This window comes from Centrocercus urophasianus, unplaced genomic scaffold (assembly GCF_019232065.1).
Source record: "Centrocercus urophasianus isolate 14NV4802_14NV808 unplaced genomic scaffold, USGS_Curo_1.0 seq_10, whole genome shotgun sequence".
Classification (NCBI taxonomy): Eukaryota; Metazoa; Chordata; class Aves; order Galliformes; family Phasianidae; genus Centrocercus; species Centrocercus urophasianus.
In genome coordinates this window covers 76,381,109-76,404,281 of record NW_024884142.1, presented here as the reverse complement: position 1 = coordinate 76,404,281, position 23,173 = coordinate 76,381,109, and the positions used below count along the sequence as shown (strand labels likewise).

General features: G+C 44.8%; 1 protein-coding gene across 3 annotated transcripts in view; it reads left to right on the top strand.

Moving 5' to 3' along the window:
• Positions 1-342: 342 nt before the first annotated feature.
• Positions 343-23,173, top strand: part of LOC122161283 — a 52,270-nt gene continuing 29,439 nt past the window's right edge. For 2 of the 3 annotated variants that reach the window (XM_042820627.1, XM_042820608.1), the window contains exons 1-3: positions 344-517; positions 15,747-15,822; positions 17,059-17,549. In XM_042820627.1, coding sequence (XP_042676561.1) covers positions 449-517; positions 15,747-15,822; positions 17,059-17,549 — 636 coding nt within the window. In that variant the 5' untranslated portion in view covers positions 344-448. Of the gene's footprint in view, positions 518-15,746; positions 15,823-17,058; positions 17,550-23,173 lie in introns of all 3 variants that reach the window. The other variant, XM_042820616.1, reaches the window with a different exon arrangement.

Below are 23,173 nucleotides of genomic sequence, written 5' to 3'. Positions count from 1 at the left end.
CGCTCCCCGCTGCGGGCTGAGCGCGGGGCGGCCGCGGCCGTGCGGGGCCCGGGGCGGTTGGGAGGGGGGGCGCCATGCCCGGCCGGGGCCGCTGGGAGGCGGGGGGCAGGCGGCGCTGCTGCCGCGAGCGGGGCCCGGAGCCTCGGCCGGCGGGGGGCTTCGCCGGCCCTCAGTGAGCGCCCGGCGGCGCCGCGCCTCCCTCCTTCCTGAAGCGTAGCGGGGAGAAAGGCAGGGGAAGTGCGGTATTTATTTCTGTGGGGCCTCGCTCCGCCCCGCGGCCCCCAACGAGGGGCAGGACCCAGGGCACGGCTGGCCGCAGCCTCGCCTCGCGCCGTGCCGGGCGCTGGATGCCAGCCCCGCCGCGCTGCCGCGAGCCCGGCGGCGGCGGCTGGGCGTTTGGAGGTGTGCGCGTGTGCTTAACCCCTTCTTGGCTTCTCGGACTTGTACCATGCTGAAGGTCCTCACCAAAAAGCTCAGGAACCAGACTTTGAACGAAATTCAGCCTTTCCAGCTAAAGGTAAGGATGGGCGGTGTCGTCTCGGGTGCTTTTTGGCCATCCAGGTAACGAGGACCAGGGGTGACAAGGGGCAGTAACTTGCGATGTTTGTTATGCTGGGCCGATTTCCTTTGAGGCGCTAGGCAAGAGCTGGCCTGGGCTGTATCCTTGCTAACTGGAGTCGTGTTCTTTGCGCACGGTGGGTTACGCAGGAGGCACGTGAATGTAAATGGTTTGTGTGTTTTTCAGTCTAGAAGTACTTATTTTTAACGGGGTTGACGTTCAGCTGTGTGTGCATTCGCCGCTCTCGCTGGGTACCTTTGCATGCACTTTATCTGCAGCCTTCCAGCCCTCTCTGGGCTAGAACCCTGCTGCACTAGGTGCTGTGCAAACACGGTTTGCCTGAAATGCCTTTCAGCTCAGTATTTGCGTTTCTCTCCCTTCTGCTCCAGGAGGCTGCAATCTGAGCTGCAGTTTGCAGCCTGGCTCCTTGCATTGACCCATGGTTTTTCAAACTCTGCTTTTGTCCTTTTTTAGCTTTAAAAAAAAAAAAAAAAAAAAAAAAAAAAAAGCTGAGATCACAGATTCAGCACAAGGAATAGCTAAACTGTTCCTGCTAAATGCAAGGAGGAATCTCTTAGCTGTATGCAATGGGATGGAAACAGAGTCACAATCAGAAGAATTACCACGTTTTGAGTTGGCAAAAGTATTGTGAACTGAGGGGTTTTCACTCAAATCAGCAGTTATTCTGGACCTCCATCCGTACAGTTTGCAGTGTAGTATCTGGCCCTGAATAAAGAAGGGATGTGGGAAAAGAAGCAGCCCTCAGCGCCTGGGATGGGGGCTGGGGAATCTGCACACCAGGCTCCAGTGGAGCCTTTTGTATGTGTTACACAGAGGCAGATTGCAGTGTGGCTGCACTTCTGCACAGTCACTGTAGACAGGCTGATGACAACTTTGTTAGAAAGGGAACTAATGTTGCCTCAAAGTTTTCTGTCTCCATGCTTCGTCTGGTCTTGTGGGAGGCAGGATTAGATTTTGGTTTTGGAAACAAAATAGCAGCATTACTTTAAGCGTGCAGAGGCAATTGGGGATTTCTTTTGAATGCCATGTTTCTGGACCTGTGATCATCTCCCTTAGCTTCATTGTTTGTCTCTTAGAGCCTGAAGTTGTGAAGCCATAAGGCCCTTCTGATGGAGCTCCTGGGGATATATACAGCATTCAGGATACTGGAGTGCATGCTGGGAAACCTCAGGTTGGGGTACCTGCAGCCATTTTGCTCATGGTAGTGCCAAGGTTGTGTGCTGCCAACAGGTGGTCTGTGTTTTTGCAGTCTCAGTGGAGAAAGCAGACTCAAGCTTGTGCTGTTCCTTGCAAGCATAGACCTTCAGAGGTAGCACTGCAGCCTGCTGTAGTGACTGATACAATGACTGGTATACATGTGTATGGGCAGAAAGCCAGACTTGCAAACTGTGGGTTTATATATGTTTTGTAGGCCTTTGGGGACCACATGCAGCAGCTTGCTTTTACTTGAGCCTTGTACCGGTGCATGAACCACTTAGTTAGAGTGTGCACACTCTGTCTCTGTGCAGGGCCAGATCTCTTTGCAGGTGAAAAGATGGCGCTAGCTGACCCACACCATCTCCATCTCCTGCCTCCGTCTGTGGGACTGTCAGACACTGGCTGGGCTTGTGTGTCTTCTGCTGCCTTGCATGAGTCTGTGTATGTAATCTGTGTAGTGTGTGCATGTCTTGGCTTGCATGGTACATGTGCTGTTTAAAAGATCCAGTCCTGCTGTCACTGAAACCTGATGGAAAGTTAGGGAAGTGTGAGCATTAAGTCAGGCCTGTAGTAGCTCAAATGCAGAATGAGCAACCAATGAGAGTAGAATTAAGTACTGATCTCCATCCACCACCCAAACCAAGAGCTTCCTGAGCTTTAAAGGCAGTATGGTTGGCGGCTGTTCTCCTTCACTACCCACTTGCTTTTGCACTTCATGACCTTTGTTGGAAGTTCCCAAATTCAAGAGAAAACAAACCACTGCTGTGTTTCAGGCTTGCAGCAGTACCGCAATCAGGCAAAGTCCTGGGAGACTGTCCTTGGGTGAATTGTCAACTCATTTTTGTAAACTTGGGAGAGCTGACTGACCTCCGGTTGGCATCCCAGCTCTAGGAACTTTTTCAGGATGAAATTTCTGCCCATTGTGAAGATCTCATTTTGGCAGCATGTCCTGAATTGGCTAAGTGTGGCTGTGATGAGTGTTTCTAGACTTCTCCCCCTAGAGAAGCTGAGTGGCCTCATGTAGTGAGTCCAGGATTATACATGCATCAGCTGCTATATTAATGGACTTTCCTTCTTTCTTTGTGCTGTTGCTCTTTAGGTAGTTGACCACTAAAGCTGCTTGGAGGGCTTTGACTTAAGAGGCGTGCTGGTGTTACTGAAAAACTTCTTGTCCCTTTGTTATCCTTTTACCAGAAGTTACTATGATATAAAAGGAAGGACTGGCTGACTGACGTTTCACCTTCCGTTGGGGTAGTGCGCTCAGCCAGCAGTTCCTGCTCAGAGTGGCTGGACTGTGAAGCTTAACAGTTAGGGTTTGTATTTGGTCCTGCTGCATCCTTGCTAGACGTTCACTCCTCTGCAGTGGAGGCAGCTTAGTGGCAGCTTCTGAGCTGTTGTGGTTCACAGTCAAGCCCTGTGGCTTGGGCTTGGCTGCAGCAGCTGAAAGACTTCAAGACAGGATGTAAGTTGGAGTCTTATTCCTCACACCTCTTGCTTTGATCATCTGGTGTTCTCGACTAGAGATTAGACCAGATCTAGAAACCTACGTTGTTTGGCTAGAAATGTAGAGCCAGCAACAGCTCTGAATGTACAGATTAGGGATCATCTCTGGTAACAGCTGGCAACTGGGTCTGTTTCAGAGCAGCCTGTGGGACAGCAGAGAGGAGTGACAAAAAGTAGTTGTGCCACATCCTGGTTGAAACATTTCAAACAGGGTGATGAGAGAAGGCCATAAATAAAGATCAGAATTTTTAGCTGGTTTTCCAGTATTTCAATCTAGTAGAGTTTCTATTTTTTTCACAGCTTTAGACTGATATCCCTGAAAGCCCATCCTGAAATACAAATCAAATTGTTCAAGGTGGCTTTTAAGATGTATATCCTGGGTTTGCATGTGGGTTATGAGAGTCCCGAGCCCTCAAGAAATGCTCTTTGCCCAGCTCGCAGGGCTTGCTACAAATGAAATGCTTGTCCCCAGTTTGGGGCAGGGGTTTCTGGCACAAATGAATTCATTCTGAATCCCTCTTCAACTCTTGTGCTCCTGCGTATTTGTGTAATGGGTAAAGTGTAGGTGTCGGTTTTGTAAGCTTTGCAGGCAAGCTCCTTGGGGCAGGGAGCATCTGCTTGGTACAAGTCTGTGCATTGCCAGTCAAACTAAATCCTTAATTAGTGGCCCTAGGTGTTATCTGAATGAAGCAGTTGGGTTGTGGTATATAAAATTAGCTGCCTGGAACATGCAGCTGAACAGAGCTCGGCACTTGAAGGGTGGCAATTCCACTCCGTCAATTCAAACGGCTTTGGAGATGATGCAGATGATACTTTAATCTACAAAAGTTGTTGAATTACCTGCAAATTGGGTGTGCTTCTTTTTGGTGGGGTAGAGTTTCTTAAGACATGTTTGTCGTTTCCTTAATCAGTGAAATGAAACAAAGTCACATGCAGGTCTGTCCCAGTCACAGAGAACTGCATTCTGTTCTGTGTAATTCTAGCCTCACGCTTGCTTAAAAGGGAACTGTGGACTGGGCACTAATAAAGCCACCATGTTAGCTTTCTTCACGTATCCTTGCAGCTTGCACATGTGCCTACGCAGTGATGGGGACCTGCATCTGCATCTGGAGTCAGCTATGAGTCTCAGGGCTGGCCAGCCCTGAGGAGTGACTGAGCATCATCCTGGCCCTGCCTGTGTTTGGTTGCCTTGGTTGGTCTTGCACAGTGAGCCTCAGGTCTGCAGGAGGTGACTTGTGAGACCCTGGCCCAGTGGGAGCTGGTTACTCTGCAGAGCAGGAGGGCTATTACACTTTTTCTTCTTGAATCAAAATAGAGCCAAGTAGCTCCCTTATTATTGATGCACAGTGGGTGCGCTCTGAAAGATCCGTTTAAGGCTCATGCTTTGTATGAATGAGGGCAGATTAATTTCCGTCTGCCTGAGCTGACTGCCTGTCACGTGCTCAGCCAGCCACTAGCCTTCAGGCTGGCTGATGGCAGCTTGGCACAATGAGATCTTAGCTTCGTCTGTCTCCTGTGGTGTGTGAAGTTGTTCTCTGCTTTGTGGATTTTCAGCACATCCCACTGAACAGGTTCATCGCTTCAGGGCTGTAGGAGTCTGCTTTAAACCAAAGCTTTACCATTCCACCTATTAACACCTGGTAACACTAGATGCTTCTGGCTTGTCTCACTCAGGAGGAGGGCAAGCAGTTTCAGAAAGTGTGTAAGTACAGTGGCTGAGAGGTCTGAAGTTAAAATACTGATAATTTGGACTGAAGTGACGTTAGTGGGTCAAAAATGCTATGACAAATACTTATCCGAGCTGGAGCACAACAGCCAGTCCCTGCCACTCAGATGGTTTTTGAGATTTCTGCCTGAGGCCTTGTAAAATAAAAGGTTTGCAATTCCTTCTACTCAGCTTCTAAGTTCTGAATCTTCAAGGTTTGTCATCTTCTCTGTGCTGTCATCCAGCACCAGTAAAATCCTGTAACATCTTAATTCCAGAGAGTGGGACTTCAGACAGATTTCAGGTGTTGTAAATATGGCATAAAGAGAAGTTCATTGAGATTGGGATGATTCAGTGAGCCATCCTTTCAGTTGCCCTCATTTATAAATTAATATAGGCTAGATTCAAATACAATGAGAACTCCACACATACACTGCCACAAAGAAATCTCATTACTTTCCCATGTATTTCCCAATTCTTGTTTTCATTTGAATGAAAAATTGAATTCTGAAAATTCAATTTTTGAAAATGTAATCCTATGTATTTAACTTCTGCGTTTCAGTGGAAACAGATGAATCCATTTTACTTTGCTGGACAGTGCAGTTCTACTTAATTTCCTGCTGTCATGCACCGTCTTAAGCTCCTGAATTGCCCTGTTTAGGATGTTTTCTTGAGCAGAAATGTGGCTTATATTTGAAGTGAAAATAGAAAGTGGACTCAGGTGATCATTAATTTTTATGGCTTTTGCAAAACAGTGGGTTCATTTTTTATTTTTTTTATTTTATTTATTTGTTTTGAAGTGCAGAGCTTCCCTTCACTGAGGACATCTCTGGAGTGGTAATTGGGCAGGGGACCGCTCTGCCGTAGCGTCAAAATCTCTGGCTGCTCCTGGAACGTGTCTGGGGTTACAGGAGTGTTATTGGGATGTCTCAGTATGGGAACCGAGGGCTGTGTTCATTTTTCTTTGGGAAATACACTCCCACCCACAGTGTAGGCAGCGCCAGCCCTTCTGTCTCCCCACATTTATCTGGAGTCCCTATTCAGAGGGATGTGGGTTGCTGGGTGACCCAGCTGTTCCTAGCAACCAACATCGCAGCTATGTATGCGCTCAGGCCTGGTTTCTGCTGCAGTGAGTGTTATACGTGGCTGTGGGCAGTGCCCACGTGTCCTTTCACCATCATTGACCAGCACAGTCAGCCAACGCAGCTGTTTTTGAAAAGGAACCAGCACCACCCACAGCTGCTCCATGTGAACACCCAGGCAAGGGTTTAGAGAAGTCGATTAGTTGTGGCTGTGGATTGAACAGAAAGCATTCCCCATAAAGTATGGACTCTGCGTGGACACAGCCTCTCTCCCTTGTGACCCAGGCCTAAGGGTCTACATAAAGAGTGCGTGGCCCAATCTGACTCATGCAGAGCTGTCTCTTTGCAAGCCCACGCACAGGTCTGGCTAAGCTGTAGGGCCGTGGCACACGTGTGGAGCACGGTTCAAAGAAGTCTGTCTTCTTCTGGATCAGCTAGGTCTCTACTCGGGGACACACAGCTCATGGTGCTGCTGAGCCCTTCTGTACTCTTTTGCAGTTCTTTTTTTTTTTTTTTTTTAAACCTCTCATGCCCATTATAACCTCCTCTCTATTGTGGGCTGGTCTCTCTGCACATTGACCTGGACTTCATGTGCACTCTGGTTGTTGTGGGGCAGGCGCTTTGAGGTTGGGGCATCTTGGAAGCTGGTTGAGTCTCTCTTCCTCCTCTGCGCTTACTGTGGCTCACCAGATAGTGGGCAAGATGGACTTCTTTTGTTGTCTTTGATACCATCCCAGAAGAATGGGGCTGCAACAACAGAGCATCCTTTGTGTATCATGTGTAAAGATCACATGGTAGCCTGTGTAGACTAGCCTTGATACCTGGATGGAGAGTAAAACCCTGTAGATACTTAAAGAAAGTTCCTGGAGGATCTGGATGTAAGTAATTGCTTTACCAGGAAGATTTGTGGCAAAGCTGCCATGAACTGCTTGTGCAGTAATCCCTATCATGGATCTTCCTAGTTGTTCTGTATCGGCTGGGGCAACAGGAGCTAACATAGGCAGCTCTGAGAACAACTGGCAGCTCTGCAAGCAGCTGGAGCAGATCAGCCTGTCAACAGCCCTCCTTTAGTACTCTTCAGTTTAGAAAGCTGGTCTACTACTCAGGCTCATAGTAGTAAAGCCCCTTCAGTTTGCCAAGACTTAGGCTGTGGTGCTGAGAACAGAGATCACTTGTTGCCTTCTGACATGCATCTTCCAAAGTAACGTTGTCATTGTGATGTGACAAAACTTGGAGAGGTGTTCCTCAAGCTTGGTAGACTGTGGGGGCCATGGCTTGTGTTCCTCAAATACTAAGGTGACTGTGTTGGCTTGTCATTGTCCCTGGCAAACACACCTGGAAAAAGCCCTTTGTAGCCTTTCCTGGAATCAACTGCTAAACTTTGCTCCAAAATCAGCTCATATGACAAAACTTAAGAACTCAGAATTGGAAACACCCTTGAGGGAAAAAGTAAGCAAAGCCTGAGTCTAGGTGCCCTAAGGAGATTTTGATTAGTAATGTTTCTCTCCCACTTCAAGAATAAACAAAACCTTTATTTTAGGGATGGATGAGGTTTCTTACTTGAGTGCAAGGCAAATGGTCCTCATTTGAATTTAAAATTATGAGATCTCTGCATAAAGTACACCCAGATACCCCAACACTCTTTCAGATTTGCAGAGAATGGATAAACCTTGGTGTCTGACACGTGCAGGGAACAAAATGTATTGATTGGCCCTGGGCAGCTGATTAATCAACTTGACCAGGCTGCAGGCCTGGTTTTGAGCCAGTGGTTTCAAGGAGAGTGAAGAATTCAATTGCTAATGGCATAAAGGTCTTGTCCACTCCCACTGCTGTTGTTCAGAAACAGATCTCACTATACTCCTTTCTTACAGGGTCATGCTGTTTCTCTGATGTAGATGCTTTATTTCTTTCATTCTTTTCTCTTTATTTCATACTGTTGCCCTTACCTCTTGTCATCAGAAGTCAGTTTACTGTGATCTTTATTGGCATGATGAGAAGAAAACTTAAATTGGTTGAATAGTGAATTTCCTATCTACCTTGAGGACAGTTGCCTGAGAGACAGCTAGGTCCTCCAGTTTGCTAAGAATGGATCTTGTTATAGAATGGGAAAATATAAAATAATCCTTCCATGTCCTGTTACCCATTTATTACATACAAAGCCAAATGGTTGTCTGTAGCCAGATTGTTTTTTTGTGTGCATTTATGTATTTACTTCATTTCTGAGAATTGGTTATTAAGAAGAACTGAAAGTTTTATGGCCAAAGAGTAATTACCAGAAGAGAACAACGATATATGAAATGGACCATATCAAGCAACAAAATGTAGAAGCTAAAAAAATCAACAACTTTTGTGTGTGTGTATATATATACATATAATATACTTTTTTTTTTTTTTTTTTCTCCCCATAGAGGACTCTTTATTCTGACTTTGATGGAGCAAGCTGTTCTTAGGGGATGCTTTGGTTTTGCAGAGAACTTCAGCGTAATGCAACTTCCTCTGTCTCTCACCTGAAATGGTCTGTGGAGGTGCCAGTTTAGTATGCTTGGTTGCTCTCCGTAGTGCATGAAGTGAGTCAGTTCTGCAAGAACAACATTGGGTTTTGTTTTGTGCATCCACTTGTGATGTAACACCACGTGTAAATGCATGTGCTGTGGTCTGCTCCTATGAATCGGGCTCAAGAGCACTGGGAATCACATAATGTCACCAGGAAAGGATCTGGTACATGATGAGCAAGGGCAAAGTTTTTCATGGACATTCCTCTTCCTTTAAGGTTGTCTGACCATATAGATCAAAGATCTCATTTTGAAAGCTGATGCTGTATTACTGGGTTACTCTGTTGTAAAACAAGGTGGCTTTGGTGTAAAACCATAGAAATGATGCATCTCACGTCTGCTTGTACTCAAAAGGGTTAATGTGGGATTTTAAGAGGAGGAGAAGCCTGAAATGTCTCATGTGCTCCAAATGCATTTTCCAGACTGTAAGGCTTTGTTCCTTGTGTTTGCAAATCTGGCTAATGTAGTTCTTTATGGCTGAGCAGAGGTGAGTGTCGAGTGAGGTCTCCCAACACAAGCAACTTCTCTTCAGCTAGTGAAGTATCTCATGGCAATGGCAGTTGCCCTCTGGGTCTGCAGAGGAGAAAATGGAAAAACTGTTACCAGATGTGTTGTATATGCCAGCTCCTGTCAGGCTGCACTGGCTGAAGAGACCCATGCGATGCTGGAGAGCTGCTGTAAGTTGTTAGAGAAGGTGGCCTGCATGGAGGGAGCTCCTCTCAGCACAGCCATGTAGTTAGGTCTCTCGGAGCGGGGTGGGAGTTGGGAGGAGTGTATTGAAATCCCTATAGGCTAAGCAGGATGGTGAGCAGCAGTGTGAGCAGCCATCAGCCATCCTACCCTGTCCATAGGTATGAGACAGATGAGGTCAATGCTGTAGGTCCCCCTCGTTCTTGCTGTTCCTTGTATTGTCCTCCCCTCCTGTCTGAGAGAGCTGTCAGCCTGCGATAAGTAGCGTTGCTTTTAATCTGTTAGGAGATGAGGTTCAGCAGCATGTGGGCTGTAAATTGCAGACGGAGCTCAGTCACTGTATCTTTGTGCAGGGTGGATGGGGCCCTGTAATGGAAGAAGAGCTTCGGTCTTTAATCCTTCAGGCTCCTTCTTGTCTTCCTGACTGCTGTGCTTCGTGGTGTCAGCGCTGCTAAATAGCACTGATCCTGCAAGATGGAAGCCAGGGGAATGCAGAGGCTTCATGCTACAAGTTGTAAGGAGCTGACCTCCTTGCTGGGGAATCTCTTTGCAGCACAACGCTTTTGTAGGTCGCTTCTTTCTGGCACGTTCCTGACACATTATTTTGACGCTGCTTTATTTGTTAATTCCTTTCTGAGCTACGTACATAAAATGCTGTCTCTGTGCGTTGGATAAAAAGGATAACAGGTGGATACTAGTCTTCTGGGAGAATTCCATGAAACTTGGATGTGGTTCAGCCATAAATCTCTTTATCACATCAGCAAAGGCATGAACAGAGTAACACAGAAATGGAGAGAAATACTGCATGCCAAACAAAAAACAGGAATGGCTTTGCTATATTAAACGTTGGACTAGCCAGGAAAACAAGGGCAGTGGGGAGTGCCATGTCTCACCAGTTTCGGCTGCTCTGTCAAGCAAAGCAGTGTTCAGGGGTTCCAGACTCTAGGTTTGCATCGTAGCCATTTGCAGGAAAGTGGGGAAAAAAGTTTGGAGGCAGAGCTATGGTGGAAAGTTAAAAACAAAATCAAGAAAAAATTGAGAAAGATTTTTCTGAAGTAGGACTGTGCTGGTTGGAGTAGCTGTTGATGGACTGCAGCTGTAAAGTCCATATCTAGTTTGGGCAGTCATTTTTCTCTTGTAGATGTTTGAAGACTGAGCTGAGCCTTTCATTTCAAACTCTGCTGCTTTTACTGAGGAGAGAGCAAGTATTACAGCTTGATTTGCTAGCATTAAGTACTTATTGCAATGCTGTGTATCTCTAAAATAAAAATTAAAGAACTTGAGAGAAAAAGGAAGTTAGTTAATTTGAAGGTCTGTTTGACTCGCTCCTTCCCTATTCCTCGTGCTGTTCCATGGCTTGTAATGGCCTTTTAGCATCTCATCATCTCCCTTGCTTTTCCTCTCTAATTCAGATTTTCTTCAGAGGTGGAATGATGGCACCTTCTTCTTTCAAGATCAGCAGTGTCCCATGGCAACTGCTGCTATTGTTGACCTGGAAAAAAAACTGGGGAAATTTAAGTAAAATGTTTTTAACTAAGTCCAAGTCAGCACCTTAGTTATGGAAGAACAGGATTTTTTCCAGCTTAAAGGGAACAAGTGAGTGAGTGGAGAGGCTCATAGTTCATTTCCCCCTCACTGCTCCTTTTTCATGGCTTGTCACAGATCTGTTCAGCAGTTGCATCGTGAAGATCTTGCACAGCATTGGAGCAGACAGTCAGCAGAGGGAAGGAACTGTCTCCTCCCAAGTTGCATGGAAATATCTTTGAAATATTTTGCACACCCAGATTATTGCTTATTGAAATGGCTTGGCAAACGCTTCCGCACTCATTTCCACATGCTGTAAGATGTTCTTCTGCATTTGCAGGTGCTCATTGCACACTTCCAGCTCTTCCAGGTTGCATGTGGTTAGCTGGATGCTTATCTTATTGCTCCTCATGCACACAGACACCACTGTACCAAACAACTCTGCTCATACTTAATTTTTTTAGGGCAGTACAGCCAGTGAGGACTGCTGGGAAAGATATGTTCTGCCATAGAAATAAGGCTGCCTTTTCTTTTTGTAAGTTCATAGATGATTATTAATGTAACTAATTTTGATCATATGATAGCTTAATTTCTCCTCTGTAAGCAAAGGCCAGGAGGAGCTTCAGGTTAATAGGATTTCTTTTATTGTGCAAATACAACAGTGTTTCAGGGTATGACTCTAAGGGTGGTTGGGCCTTTTAGTGCCTGGGCTGCAGCTAGTTGTCATTACTCATCTGACAAGCAGCAGTGGGGAAGAGACAGATTTTTGTCTCTAGCTTTTTCTTACATCTGCTTGTTTGTCTTTTATGATAAATCTCTCCCGAAGTTAAATGTTTTGCACTCATTTCTTAAACATCACCTGGCTATTGTACACAAAACCATCTTTACTTACTAGAGGTTGGTGCTAAATCAAATGTATGGGGGAGTTTGTGTTTCCATTTGGTATGAGAGCCCTTAACCTGACAGAATGCATGTCTGGTGCTGGAGGACCCAGGTGTAAAGCTGAAATCCACATCAAAAGGAGGCTTCTGTCTTTGAACTTTGGATCTTTTGCATTTCTGCAAGAAAGAGTGGAGGGTGGACGGGCACCTGTTCTTGTGGTTTTGTGCCATGCTTGTAAACATTCACATCCATGTGAATTGGAGATGAGATCTTCTTTTCTATGCTTGTGTATGTTGAAGTATGGCATGTGTGGGGCAAAGTCCTGGGCAGCATGCTTTTGCTGACCCAGCCTGTGCAGGGTGCAGGACTAGAGGATCCCTTCCAATCTAAAAAGTTCTGCAATTCGTGTGCTGTGAGTGAAGTCTAGTGGGATCTTTGACATAGAGATCCAAGTTTCTGTTATCGCAGTGTCACTGTTCAGAGTTCATGAGGCAAAAAGGACTGTTCTGCCTCAGACAAAAGCACAATTTTGACTAAGGTAGGATGGGGACTTCAGAAGGGAAGCTGGAGACTTGAACGCTCATTTAATGAGATGCTGTTGAAGTGAGGAAGTTGTAACTGCTGAAGCCTAGAAAGAGTCAATGGAGAGCATTTATCTCCAGCTGGTCAATGCATAAGTTTTGACTTCCTGTATCTTTATTGTTTTGGAAATGATTGTTATCTACACAAATGTTCAGTCCTTTTTCCAATCTGAAATTAATATTTGCCTATGTGATATGTTACACATGAAGTTCTTTGCTGGTTCTCTGCTAGGGTGGGAGCAAGAGAGCTAGCATATCGTATGCAGAAGGCTGGGAGACTTCATTTCCCAAAACTGTGGCATAATTTGTGGAAGGGTTTACTAATAAGAGGAGAGTTTAACAATACTAAAATGGAAAGCCCTGACAAATGACTAATGAGAGGGAAATGATTGTGTCTGTGGCTGAAGGATGGGAAGACCAAGCAGGACAGTATTTGCATATACATAACCCGCACAAAATTATAGGTGAGAGGATTTGTGAAAGACAGTGCCAGTGATGTGACATCAGAGGGAAAGGGACTTTTGAGTTTCTTTTTTCTTTTTTAGCCATGCATGACCTGCACAATTGCTGAGTTTTAGGGCTTTTTTTACAGTTAATATTTTCACAATATACATCACAAGCTGATTTCAATGAGCAGTCCAGAGCAACGGTTTAATAGCAGAAGAAATAAAAGTCTGGATGTCATGAGAGTGTGGTACTGGTCTAATGTTCTTTCTAGACAAAAGATTGGTATTACAAAGAGGAGCACTTTATGTTTTTGTTATTAAGTTGTTCTTAGGAGAGTGGATGCTTGCTTTCTGAAACACTGAGGATGATTAACATTAGGGGAGCCCCCTTTTCCTGGAACCTTTTGTATTGTCCTACCACTGTAATTTCTTTGGTGTTTGCAGTGGGACCAAATCCACAAATTCAGTTTCTTCTTGGTTGAAGCAGGGTTTCTTCTCTTTCAAGTGCTCTGGACAAAACCTTTTGAGGAGCGTTCAGGGCAACTCAGATGGGCAGCATTGGCTGACTGTGGGACAAAGAACTTAGCAGAGACTAATTATTCATGGTGAAACTAGGGATCATCTAAATTGCACTTGTGCAAGCAGCAGGCTAGCTGCATTGCACTTGTGTGGGGAGGGCTGGGTGTTTTGGAAATGCAGGACCAGCAGACACAAAGACCTTCAGAATGTCAATCGTTGACTCAAATCCAACTCCTGTTTTAATCATCTCAGGCCAGTGACATTGGACAGTGGCTCATTGACCTGTGCGTGCTAAGTGTCACAGGCTCTCTTGGAAGCAGAACCGTGCCATGTACTGGCATTCTCACAGTATCAAGCTCAGAGCTGATGGGTTTCCCACACAGAGACCTTAAAGCTCATTGAAACTCCAGCGATGTCCAAATTTATTTATTTATTTATTGTTATTTATTTTTTAATGTGCGAATGAGCAACAAAGTAAGGTCAGTACCTCTCAGGTTAGAACTGGAGCCCTAGCTTTTGTTCCGATGACAAGGCCACTGTCTGTCTGTTCAGCAGCCAGCACAATGATATCTCAGTGTCAGCTGCCCACCCCCAGGGCACAAACAGGGTATTATACCTGTTCTGGGGACAGCTAGAACTCTGTAGATCTGGCGGAGTTCCTCAGCACTGCCTTTATTAAATAATGTGTACGTGTGAATGTATGCAAGAAAGTTGTAGTTGTGGTAGAAAAGCAACTCCCTGCGTGTACTTCAAGAATATTAGAAACACAGGTAAACCTTGGCTGCTTTCCCCATTCGTGGTTTGACAACTGGAAAAGTAGCTTAAAAAGACAAGCAAGGTAGAAAGATAGTTTATGGCTTCGTAAAGGGCCTTGTAAATATGGAAGGTTATAAGGTAGCACTTAGAGAGAGAGAGAAAAAGTTGGCAGCAGACTTCTTCAGGGGTTAAAAATCTCTAGAGGATGGTGACAAAGTAGGTGAGTTGAACTAATATCTGCCAAATTTAGTATCAGTCAGTATTTCCCTGCTATTTCTCTGTGTCAGTTGTATATGTCTTTCACTCGGAGGCACCTAATTAAGTGTAGTTGCACTTTTGGGTGTCTGGGAGGCTGAAACATTCAAAGGACACTTCCCTGGGAACAGTGGAGGAGGGGAGATGAGTCCGTATCAGTATAATGGTTGCTTGCTGCCTCACCTTATATAAAAGTCAAGCACAGCTCATGAAACACTTTTCAAGTGGAAACACAGCATGTAACTTTTGAAACCCTTTGTCACTGGATACTGTTGTGGCCAGGTAATTTCCGAGACTCAGAGAAAGCTAAGAGTGATCGGAATATTTGTTGTTATTTGGAATAAAATGTGCAAGGGATAAAAAGGCTCATCTTGCAGTGATGGTATTGTTCCAGAACTCTCTCTTGTGAATGTTTCTGTTGAAGTACTGCATTATCCTTTGACTCATTTCTTTTTGGCACTGCCAGAAACACATAGTAAGCTGTGTAGCTCCAAGGTTTGATCAGGTGTAATAACTTCCAAGTATGCCCTGTGCTGCAGATCATGAGTCAGGAACTAGGGAGGTAGGGTTTCCTCTACATGTAACCAACTCCTGCTGAGTTTCTGATTTGAGCTGCAAAAATTTGGATTCAGATCTCAGTCCTTCTCAGTAGGTTGCCACCAAGTTTGCTTAGTGTTAGAACACATGTTGTGTAAGTGGTATTTGGGTATGCAGTAAGTGGCTTGCTCTAGTCCATTGGCTGACTCAATGCAAATATCTCTGAAAATTCCAGATAGGCAAAATACATGAGTTGTCATTACTCTTAGGGCAGTTATTTAAGGGTGTTTAGTTAAATTCTAAGTATTGGTGTTAGCAGGGAGAGTATAGTGTTGTCACATTGCTGTAGAAGCCTGTTTCTTTTATTTCTGTTATATTCCTCAGAGTCATGCTGTAAGGAAAGTGATATGTCTGTTCTTTTGTGGCTTGTGTGTGTGTCTTCAAGGGGAAGTGTGGGTACATGCATAAGATGGCTAAAGTTAACATGCCACATCCACTTGTGGGTGCCTTGCGAGATGATAGTGCTCTTGACAGGATGCCTTTTTTTTTCTCCTCTTCCCCCCTACAGTGATGGGTTTTGAAGATTCAGTTGTCCACATGATGTGGATGTGGTAGGCCTTGATGGTTATAAACAGTGCATCTGGGGAGCTAAGGACTGGGTGCATTCGTTGTGCTTGGGAAAGAATTGGTGGTGCAGCAAAGTGGAAATAGTGGTAGGTTGTTTGTTCTGTGTTGCTGCAAGTAAGAGGATGTGATGGGAGTTTGAGGTTGGGAGATGAGGATGTGTTTACAGGGAGGTGCTATGGTGGGGTGTGTGCGGTTAGATGAGGGGATGCCTGCAGGATATGAGAAGGGAAGGGTGGGGGAAGTGGCTTGGGCAGCAGCGAGGCAATGCTCAGTATCATGATGAAGCCTTTTCTTTCTCCTTGCTCCCTAGATCTCCTACCCCCCAAGCGATGAGGACAGCGATGACTCTGAGGGAGAGAATCAAGAACTTGTTCAAATCGACAGAGGTAAAGGGACAAGTTAGGAGGGTCCTGGAATACTACAGTTGAAGTGTGTTTTGATTTTCACGTGTGCTCTTGCAAATGCCTCCTTCGCAGTCTCCACTGTACCACAACCAGATACATTAAATCGGGCACCTTGAAGTTTTTGGAACCTCACAGAGGGAAGTGATATCAGATGCTGTAGTCACGCTTTTCTTATCAGTCACGGATATTGTTAACCACACGTTAAGCTGGTAGTACTGTAGATGTGGGATGGTCAGTATCTCCTATCAGGTCAGCAGCAGAGCCAGGAGTGAGAATGCATCTTCTGTTCCATACTTGTGCATCCACACTGTCTTTGTTCTAGGTTTTATCTTCCTTTTTGCTTCCAGTTTTGATTTTCCTTTCCCTGTGATCCTGGACTCATTTGTCTAATTATCTCCATCCTGCACCATTGGTATTGGGTACCTCTGTTACTGAATCTAGCTAGGCATTTGGGATAGAAGAAAGGTGTTCAGGTGTCTTGCCATTGTTTTTGGATGTGATATTTTTTTATCTGCAGGAATTGCATCTGTTGAGTGCAGTAAGTCTCTGCCATTTATACATGCCCTATGTTTTATCACAGTTTGGCCAAATTCAAGTGGATTTTTATGCAAAGGCAGGAGAACTCAAATTCCTGACCCATAGAGCATGTCCAGCCAAAATTGAAAGTTGTCCTCATGTACTTACCTCCAGAACGGGTGTAGAGTATACTAAGATTATGGCTGAAGGCAGGCTCTTTTATATGAAAAATTTTGGAACAGGAGAAGGACGTTTAGCTCCAGAAAGCAAATCTGCTATTTGAGCTACAGACATGCTTCTTAAAATATTCTTAGAATTCCATAACTTATGTGTTTCCTCTGCCCTGAGAACTGGTCACTGGAACTTAATATTTTAGCTGGAGGTAAGGGCCTGACAGAATGCATATAGGACCGCATTCTCTCTGCCTTTTGGGGTTAAGGTGGGCAGCAGGTCCATGTTCTTATTGTGTAACAAGACTTCTAGCTAAGTTTGTGAGCAGTATGGTCTAAAGAAAGATCTGGAAACTTCTGTGGGAAGCATTCAGCAGAGACATTTCTTCTGGGAAGAAAATGTGGAAAACAGCTCAGAAGTTTTCTTGGGAGGAAGTAATAAAAACGGGTCAGGAGAAATGAGGCCCGTTTCATGGCATGAGATAAGAGATCTGCTCTGTCATTTCTCTCTCTCTATCTCTCTCCCCACCAGAGAGAAGACGGAATTGTACCTTGACCCCTCTGGCCACCAACCAGCTCCAGAACCAGGAGAACCAATGCTGCAAGGTCCGAGCTCTTCTCCATGCCAGCCTGGATCGCCACAGCTCGGAAGAGGAGCTGGAGCGCATCAACCGAGAGTTTGCTGCTGAGAAGCGGAAGTGGTCCCAGGTCAGCAGGCTTGCGTGCTGCAGTGACAGCAACAACACCTCCTCCAGTGACGAAGAAGTGAAGAACTTGTGCGCCATGTCCTTCCAGCCTGTTGCAGAGCAGGCTGATGGTCTGCATGCAAGCCCAAGCCCTGTGCTGTTCAGTGCCTCCCCTCCCAAGAGACTCCAGCCTCTGGTGCGCAACCCGGCCTCGAGACCTTTAATCTTGACGAGTGTTGGGACAGGCCTTGAGCAAGTCATGCCATGTAAGAGACATCGACAAGGATATGGGGATAAGATCTGCAGGCCCAGCCTTGACCTGGAAAAAATGCAGCAGGTAAGGCAGAACTTCATACCAGGAAAGTGGCATCACTTGAGAGGAGGTGTTGTAAGCTAAAGTGGAAGAGGATTATTGAGGCAGGGCTCAGTAAATTCAAGAAGTTGTTTCCTGTGATTGTGCCTTCAGAGGCATAATTGATTCTGCAGTTCTTCTGCAGTCTGCCTAGGATAAATTAGTTTAGATACCTCTTTTAAGAGGTAAGGTTGCTGCAACTTTAACGGCTTCTGCTACAGTTGTGCCTCTATCTTGGTACACGTTAAGAATGCAACACATAGTCTGGATTATTGAATGACATAGGAACAAAATCACTGGAATTCAGTCAGGTTACTCCTGCTGCCATGAACTGACTCATGCCATTTACTCTGATAGGAATTAATTGTTCAGGGGTGTATGAATGAGCACCTGTGCAGTGGAAGTAGGCATAGATTTGATGTTAGGTACTAAGTATCTGTGAGTTTCTTGACCTCTTGGGACTTGTCTTTTTATTCTTTCTGCAAGTTTTACAGCAATGTAAAACTATACTTTTTATATCCTTAATAGTTTACAAAAGCAAACTGCTTTAGTGCAGTTACTCTTGATTTTGCTCTAAGGAGCTGGGACTGAGGTATACTTTGCCCAGGGTGGTCAGCTGAGGAAAAGACATAGGGCATACCTGGTATAAGATGTGAGTTGGCCTGCACAGTGCCTGTCTGTTGCTGCTCTTCAAATAGGTGCTGCTGCAGAGTTAGTATTGCAAACTGCTCTTCATTATTTGTTTTTCTTGCAATGGTATAGTGTCAGTCTGAAAGAATATCTGCAGACATCTGCTGACCCTGCTAAATTGCAGTAATTTAAAGACAGTTATTTTGAGTTCTGAATTTCCTCTCATTAGGGAAGAATTTTGCTGCCTCTGGTTGGCTGGATGTACTAGATCTGACCTCATGAAGAATGTTCCCACTAAGCCAATGAGATGGGCCAGTTGGGGGGGGGAGGGGGAAAAAGAATAACACAGAAACAACTATATATTTATTTTCGATTTCCCTAAGCTAATTTTAAAATGATATATTTTGGGAGACTTTAGCATAGGCAAGCCAACACAAAGGGAGATGCAGCCTGAATTTTGTGGGACTTTGATCATTTGTATTTTTATATTTTTAATTGGTTTATTTTCAACTGGTAAGCTCTTGAAGCATTATGATTATTTCTTCCTTGATCCACAAAGTCTCATTCACTGCATATCTTTGCTTGTCACCTGTACTTTTTTCTGCTATGAAAATCATGAGAGAAGTAGTGTAGATTCAGGCTTTTGCTGGCTTGTTTCTTAGGACAGTGATGTGAGATCTGTTTTTGATTTTGAGTTCTGCAGAATCCTTATGTGAAGCAGTGCAAGTCTTGGTCAGTATCTCTATCCCCTAGCTGGTCAACAGGAGCTATGAGTTTCTTTCTTCATCTGTCTTCATTTTGCAACAAAAATGCCACTTTTATTAAATGCCTGTTCATTTGGCATAATGTGCCTTTTTAGTTATCAAAACAGTGCAGATGAGCAAAGTTGATATCAACTGGCTACTCTAAGGCTCCACCTGGACTCTGTCCATCAAGCCACTCTCACTTTGTGATTTGTTTCCTTACTGTCTTACGTGTTTATTTGCCAGAATGAAGCTGATGGATTTGATCAGATGGATACTTTTCTGAACAGCAGATATTTCCCACACTTGTCCCTCAGCATTCATGCAGCTCCGTGTATCTGGCAAAATTATTTAGTTCTAGAAGCAAATGTCTTCAGAGACAGGAAGATACGTATATGTGCATGCTATAGTTGCTCAGGTGTGAGTGAAGATATGGTGAGTGCTTTGTCTTTGCATCAAATCCTATTTCTGTTGGATGGTGATAGAAGATCAGTCCAGAGTCATGGTGTGGAGTGGCTCTGTGTTGGGACACTTAAGCTGTTTTTAGAACTGAACATACAAGGCAGTTTTTGCAGGAAGACACGCCTTCCTGGGCTCCAGTGAATGTATGCCTTTTTATAAGGAAGGAGAACAAATTTGAGAGAGAAAAGTGGGAAGTCTGAGTGCATTTAAGGGATTAGGGCATTGCTGTGCTTCTACCTCCATGGCCTGTGGATAAAATGGAAATCTCCACCATCTGGACTTTTCAGTTCAGCCTTTCTCAGCAGGAGAGGCTGCATAAGAGCATGTTTAAAACGTCCCATTCTGGTTAGGTGCCAAGCCATGTCTTTCCAGCTTCACAGGACAGTGTGATTCTACCCTTTTGTGCCCCAGCCATCAGTTTGGACAGTTGCCGGAGTATTACCCACCCTGGTTGGTTAGCTACCCGCTTCATCTCTTCTCTATTGAGGCTAAGAAGGGGAATTCAATACACGCTTTTCTTCACTTCTCCAAAGGACTGGAAAATTACCTCAGAAGACTTCTTCTTTTCTTCCCTTAATTGGGCTGAAATACCCTGGCTCGTGCAGACGCCTGTATTGCTCCAGTGAATGCCTTCTCCTAGCTGCCCCTTGATCACGGTTCTTAGATAGCAACCTCATTACGCACAGGCCCTGCTGCCAACCACTTGCCATTTAACAGAGGCTGTGTGTGTCCCAGAAAGACTGGCAGCCTGCTAACATGAGCAGATCTGGCTTTTGAGGCAGTGCTGATTCTAGAGGTCAAACAGAGCATGGAGAGCTTTTGATGGTGTGAGGTAAAGGCAACAAGGACCACAAAGTTTGACAGACGTATAAGGAGGTCCAGGGGATGAGATTGATTGTTCTTGACGTGCTCTGTAAACAGAGAGGAAGTAGATGATCCTTCCTCCTGTGCCATTTATTGGGGCTTGCTGGAGCTCTGTTGACTTTTCAAGATGGTGAGAGTAGATTTCAGAGTGCAGCCTTTGCAGGGAGGGAGATCGTAATCTGAGAGCAGCTCTGGGTTGGCAAGATGAGTAAACAAACCGTTTTCATTTATATACGGGTAGGTGGTTGGTAGGGAAAGCATCACTTAAAAGTACAAAGCAGAATCTGCATACCTAGGTTATGCTATGAAATCATTGGGTAATTCTGAACAAGTGAAACGCTTCTGCTATGGTTTACCTGTGTGTGTGAGTAGATAATATCAAACTTTCATTGTCTTAAGGAGGCCTAATGCATCATTTAGAATGCTTTGAGATTCTAGGATGAAAAGGGCTAGCACAAAAGAGAAAAATGCACCTGAAACTTGAATTTCCTGTTGCAGACACTGCACTGTTTTGGAGAGTGAATAGTTTCAGTGCATGATGGGTGATGGAGGCTTTGTCTTGGCTTGGCATTGAAGCGACCTGGGGCAGCATTATCTCTGATCTGAACTTAGCTGTATGATCAAGCTCAATGGTTCTTCTGATGAATACTTGAATGCTGGCATTTTGGTTGGGCAGGCACTGGCAGGCTTTGAAAGCTTTCTTTTGGGCTGATATCAATTGCACAGAAGCTGCAGGAAAGCAAGCTATGGGCATGCACCATAAAATGATGAAGGAAGGTTCAGTGTGTGCTCTGGTCCACTGGGGTCTGGGCTTCGTGCTGCTAATGGATCCAGGGTGAAATTTCCACATCCTTAACACAGCTGGGCTTTGCCCTTGCCTGCATCTCCCGAACTTGACAAATAGCTTCCAGATAGAGAATGTGAGAGCTCACAAGTCCTTTTCACCTTTCATCCTCTCATTTGAATCCAGCCCTTGTCAGTTACTGAAAATTGTTATCATCTGTTGTCTTTTCTGAGCTTGCCTCTTACTGTTCGGGGTTGCCTGAAAACCCACTCCTGCACTGGTGATATTTTCATCTCTCTCTGCCCTGTGCCTCACTCCCCAGAGTGACTGAGTCATTGATCTGTGCTGAACATAATGGTTTTCACCACTTTTTCCCTGACCCAGTCCAGAATTTGTCTGTTCCAGGTGTGAAAAGCTGAGCCATAGCACTTCTTTGTCCCCAAGTACAGTTGGTAGCTTCTTGAAGCAATATAATAAGGAAACTCTTGCAGAAACCAGTTGTGCCGTGATAGAATGAGAAATTCTGCTTCTGGTAACCTTCTGCTATTTTGCTTTTATTTTTCACCTCCAAAAAATACCCAATGGCAGCTGTTCATCCCACACTGAAGCCTCTGACCATCTCACCCCTGCCAGTATTTGGCCATGAAGCAGCCAATAAAACAAATGCTATGCATAGCTGCTGCAAGACAATCCTAGCATGGGAAAGTCAGGGGCTGAAAAGAAAAGTATTAGACTGGTCATCTAGCAAGTATAAGGATATAGTTCTGCTGCAGGAGGCTCTGGCATTCCGGACACGTACCGTGTGGGGCACAGTAGATATCTCATTTTTTTTCTCTTTTTGAAAGAAGTGAGGAGATGTTCTCTTCTGATTTGTTGTTTCATGGTGCCCTCCATCTGATGTCTGGTTTGTGAATTCAGGAAATTGTAATCCGATGAAGTATGGTGTGGGGAGGAAGAGTGCCTTCTGAGAATGCCCAGGTCTGGGAAGTGGAGAGACTCAGTAACCAGGGAAGGCACGAGGAACCTCACGGTATTTAGAGGAGGTGATTACAGTTCTGTCAGGCAGTAAATATCTTTATCTTTCTCTGCATCCCGAGTGTTTTCTGGATGGTTCTTACTCTCTAATCCATGCAAAAACATACCGTAGTGGAAGTGCCTGCATGCTGTCAGGGCAGGATGAATCAGAGCAGAATAGAGTAGTAAGCCATGCAGAGTTTAGCTTACCTGCTTTCTAGGAAGGAGAATGTTTTCCTTTCCTTTCCTGAGGGAGGCAAGCGATGTTACTTTGCTAACAGTAAGGCTTCACCTGCTGTGGTGCCTGCTTCTAAACATCCAGGGCAAGGTGAGTAAGATAAATCATTCTACTCCTAAACTTTTGGCATGGATCAATGTGATAGAGGTTAAGCAATCTCACAGAATGGCTGAGGTTGGAAGCAACCTCTGAAGATCATCTTGTGCAATTTCCTGCACCAGCAGGGCTGAATAGAGACAGTCCAGGACCAGGTCCAGGCTTTTAAATCTCTCCGAGGATGCAGACTGTACATCTGTGTATGGGTGCTTCTGCCTGGGCATCTTTGTCTCTTTTTCCCTATGTGTCTGTCTGTGTAACTTTGCCTTCTCTTGCAAGGAGATGTTAAGTGATACAGTTATTTGGACTGCTGCAGAGCCTTGGTACTGTTGGTTGTGTCCAAGAGTGAGCCAGTAGTGAGAACATCTGCTGAAACATCTGAAATCTGGTTCATTGAAGTTCTGCTTTGGATCTTGAAAGATGATATGGTTGGTGACTAGTTTGGTTAGGGTGATCTGGAGTACACCAGAGAGCTTGAATGAGTTAATGGAAGAATGTACTGAAGGGGAGATACGTGAGTTAGGAAGGGGAAGATGAGGATAGAAATCAGTGGAAACAACTAAGAATCTTCATTTTTTCTTTTTTTTAAAAAGTTTATTTTTGGTATTAAGATTCCCAAAGGGACAATAACAGTACCTGGCACCAGTGGTAGTAAGTTATGAGCCTGAGGTTAAAGCCAGCTTATCATTTAGCTTATCATTCTTATCATTTAGATTGGCAGGCTTGCTGGCTACCTTCCCAACTCAGCTGTCTTTCTTTTTTCTCTTAGCTCCAAAGC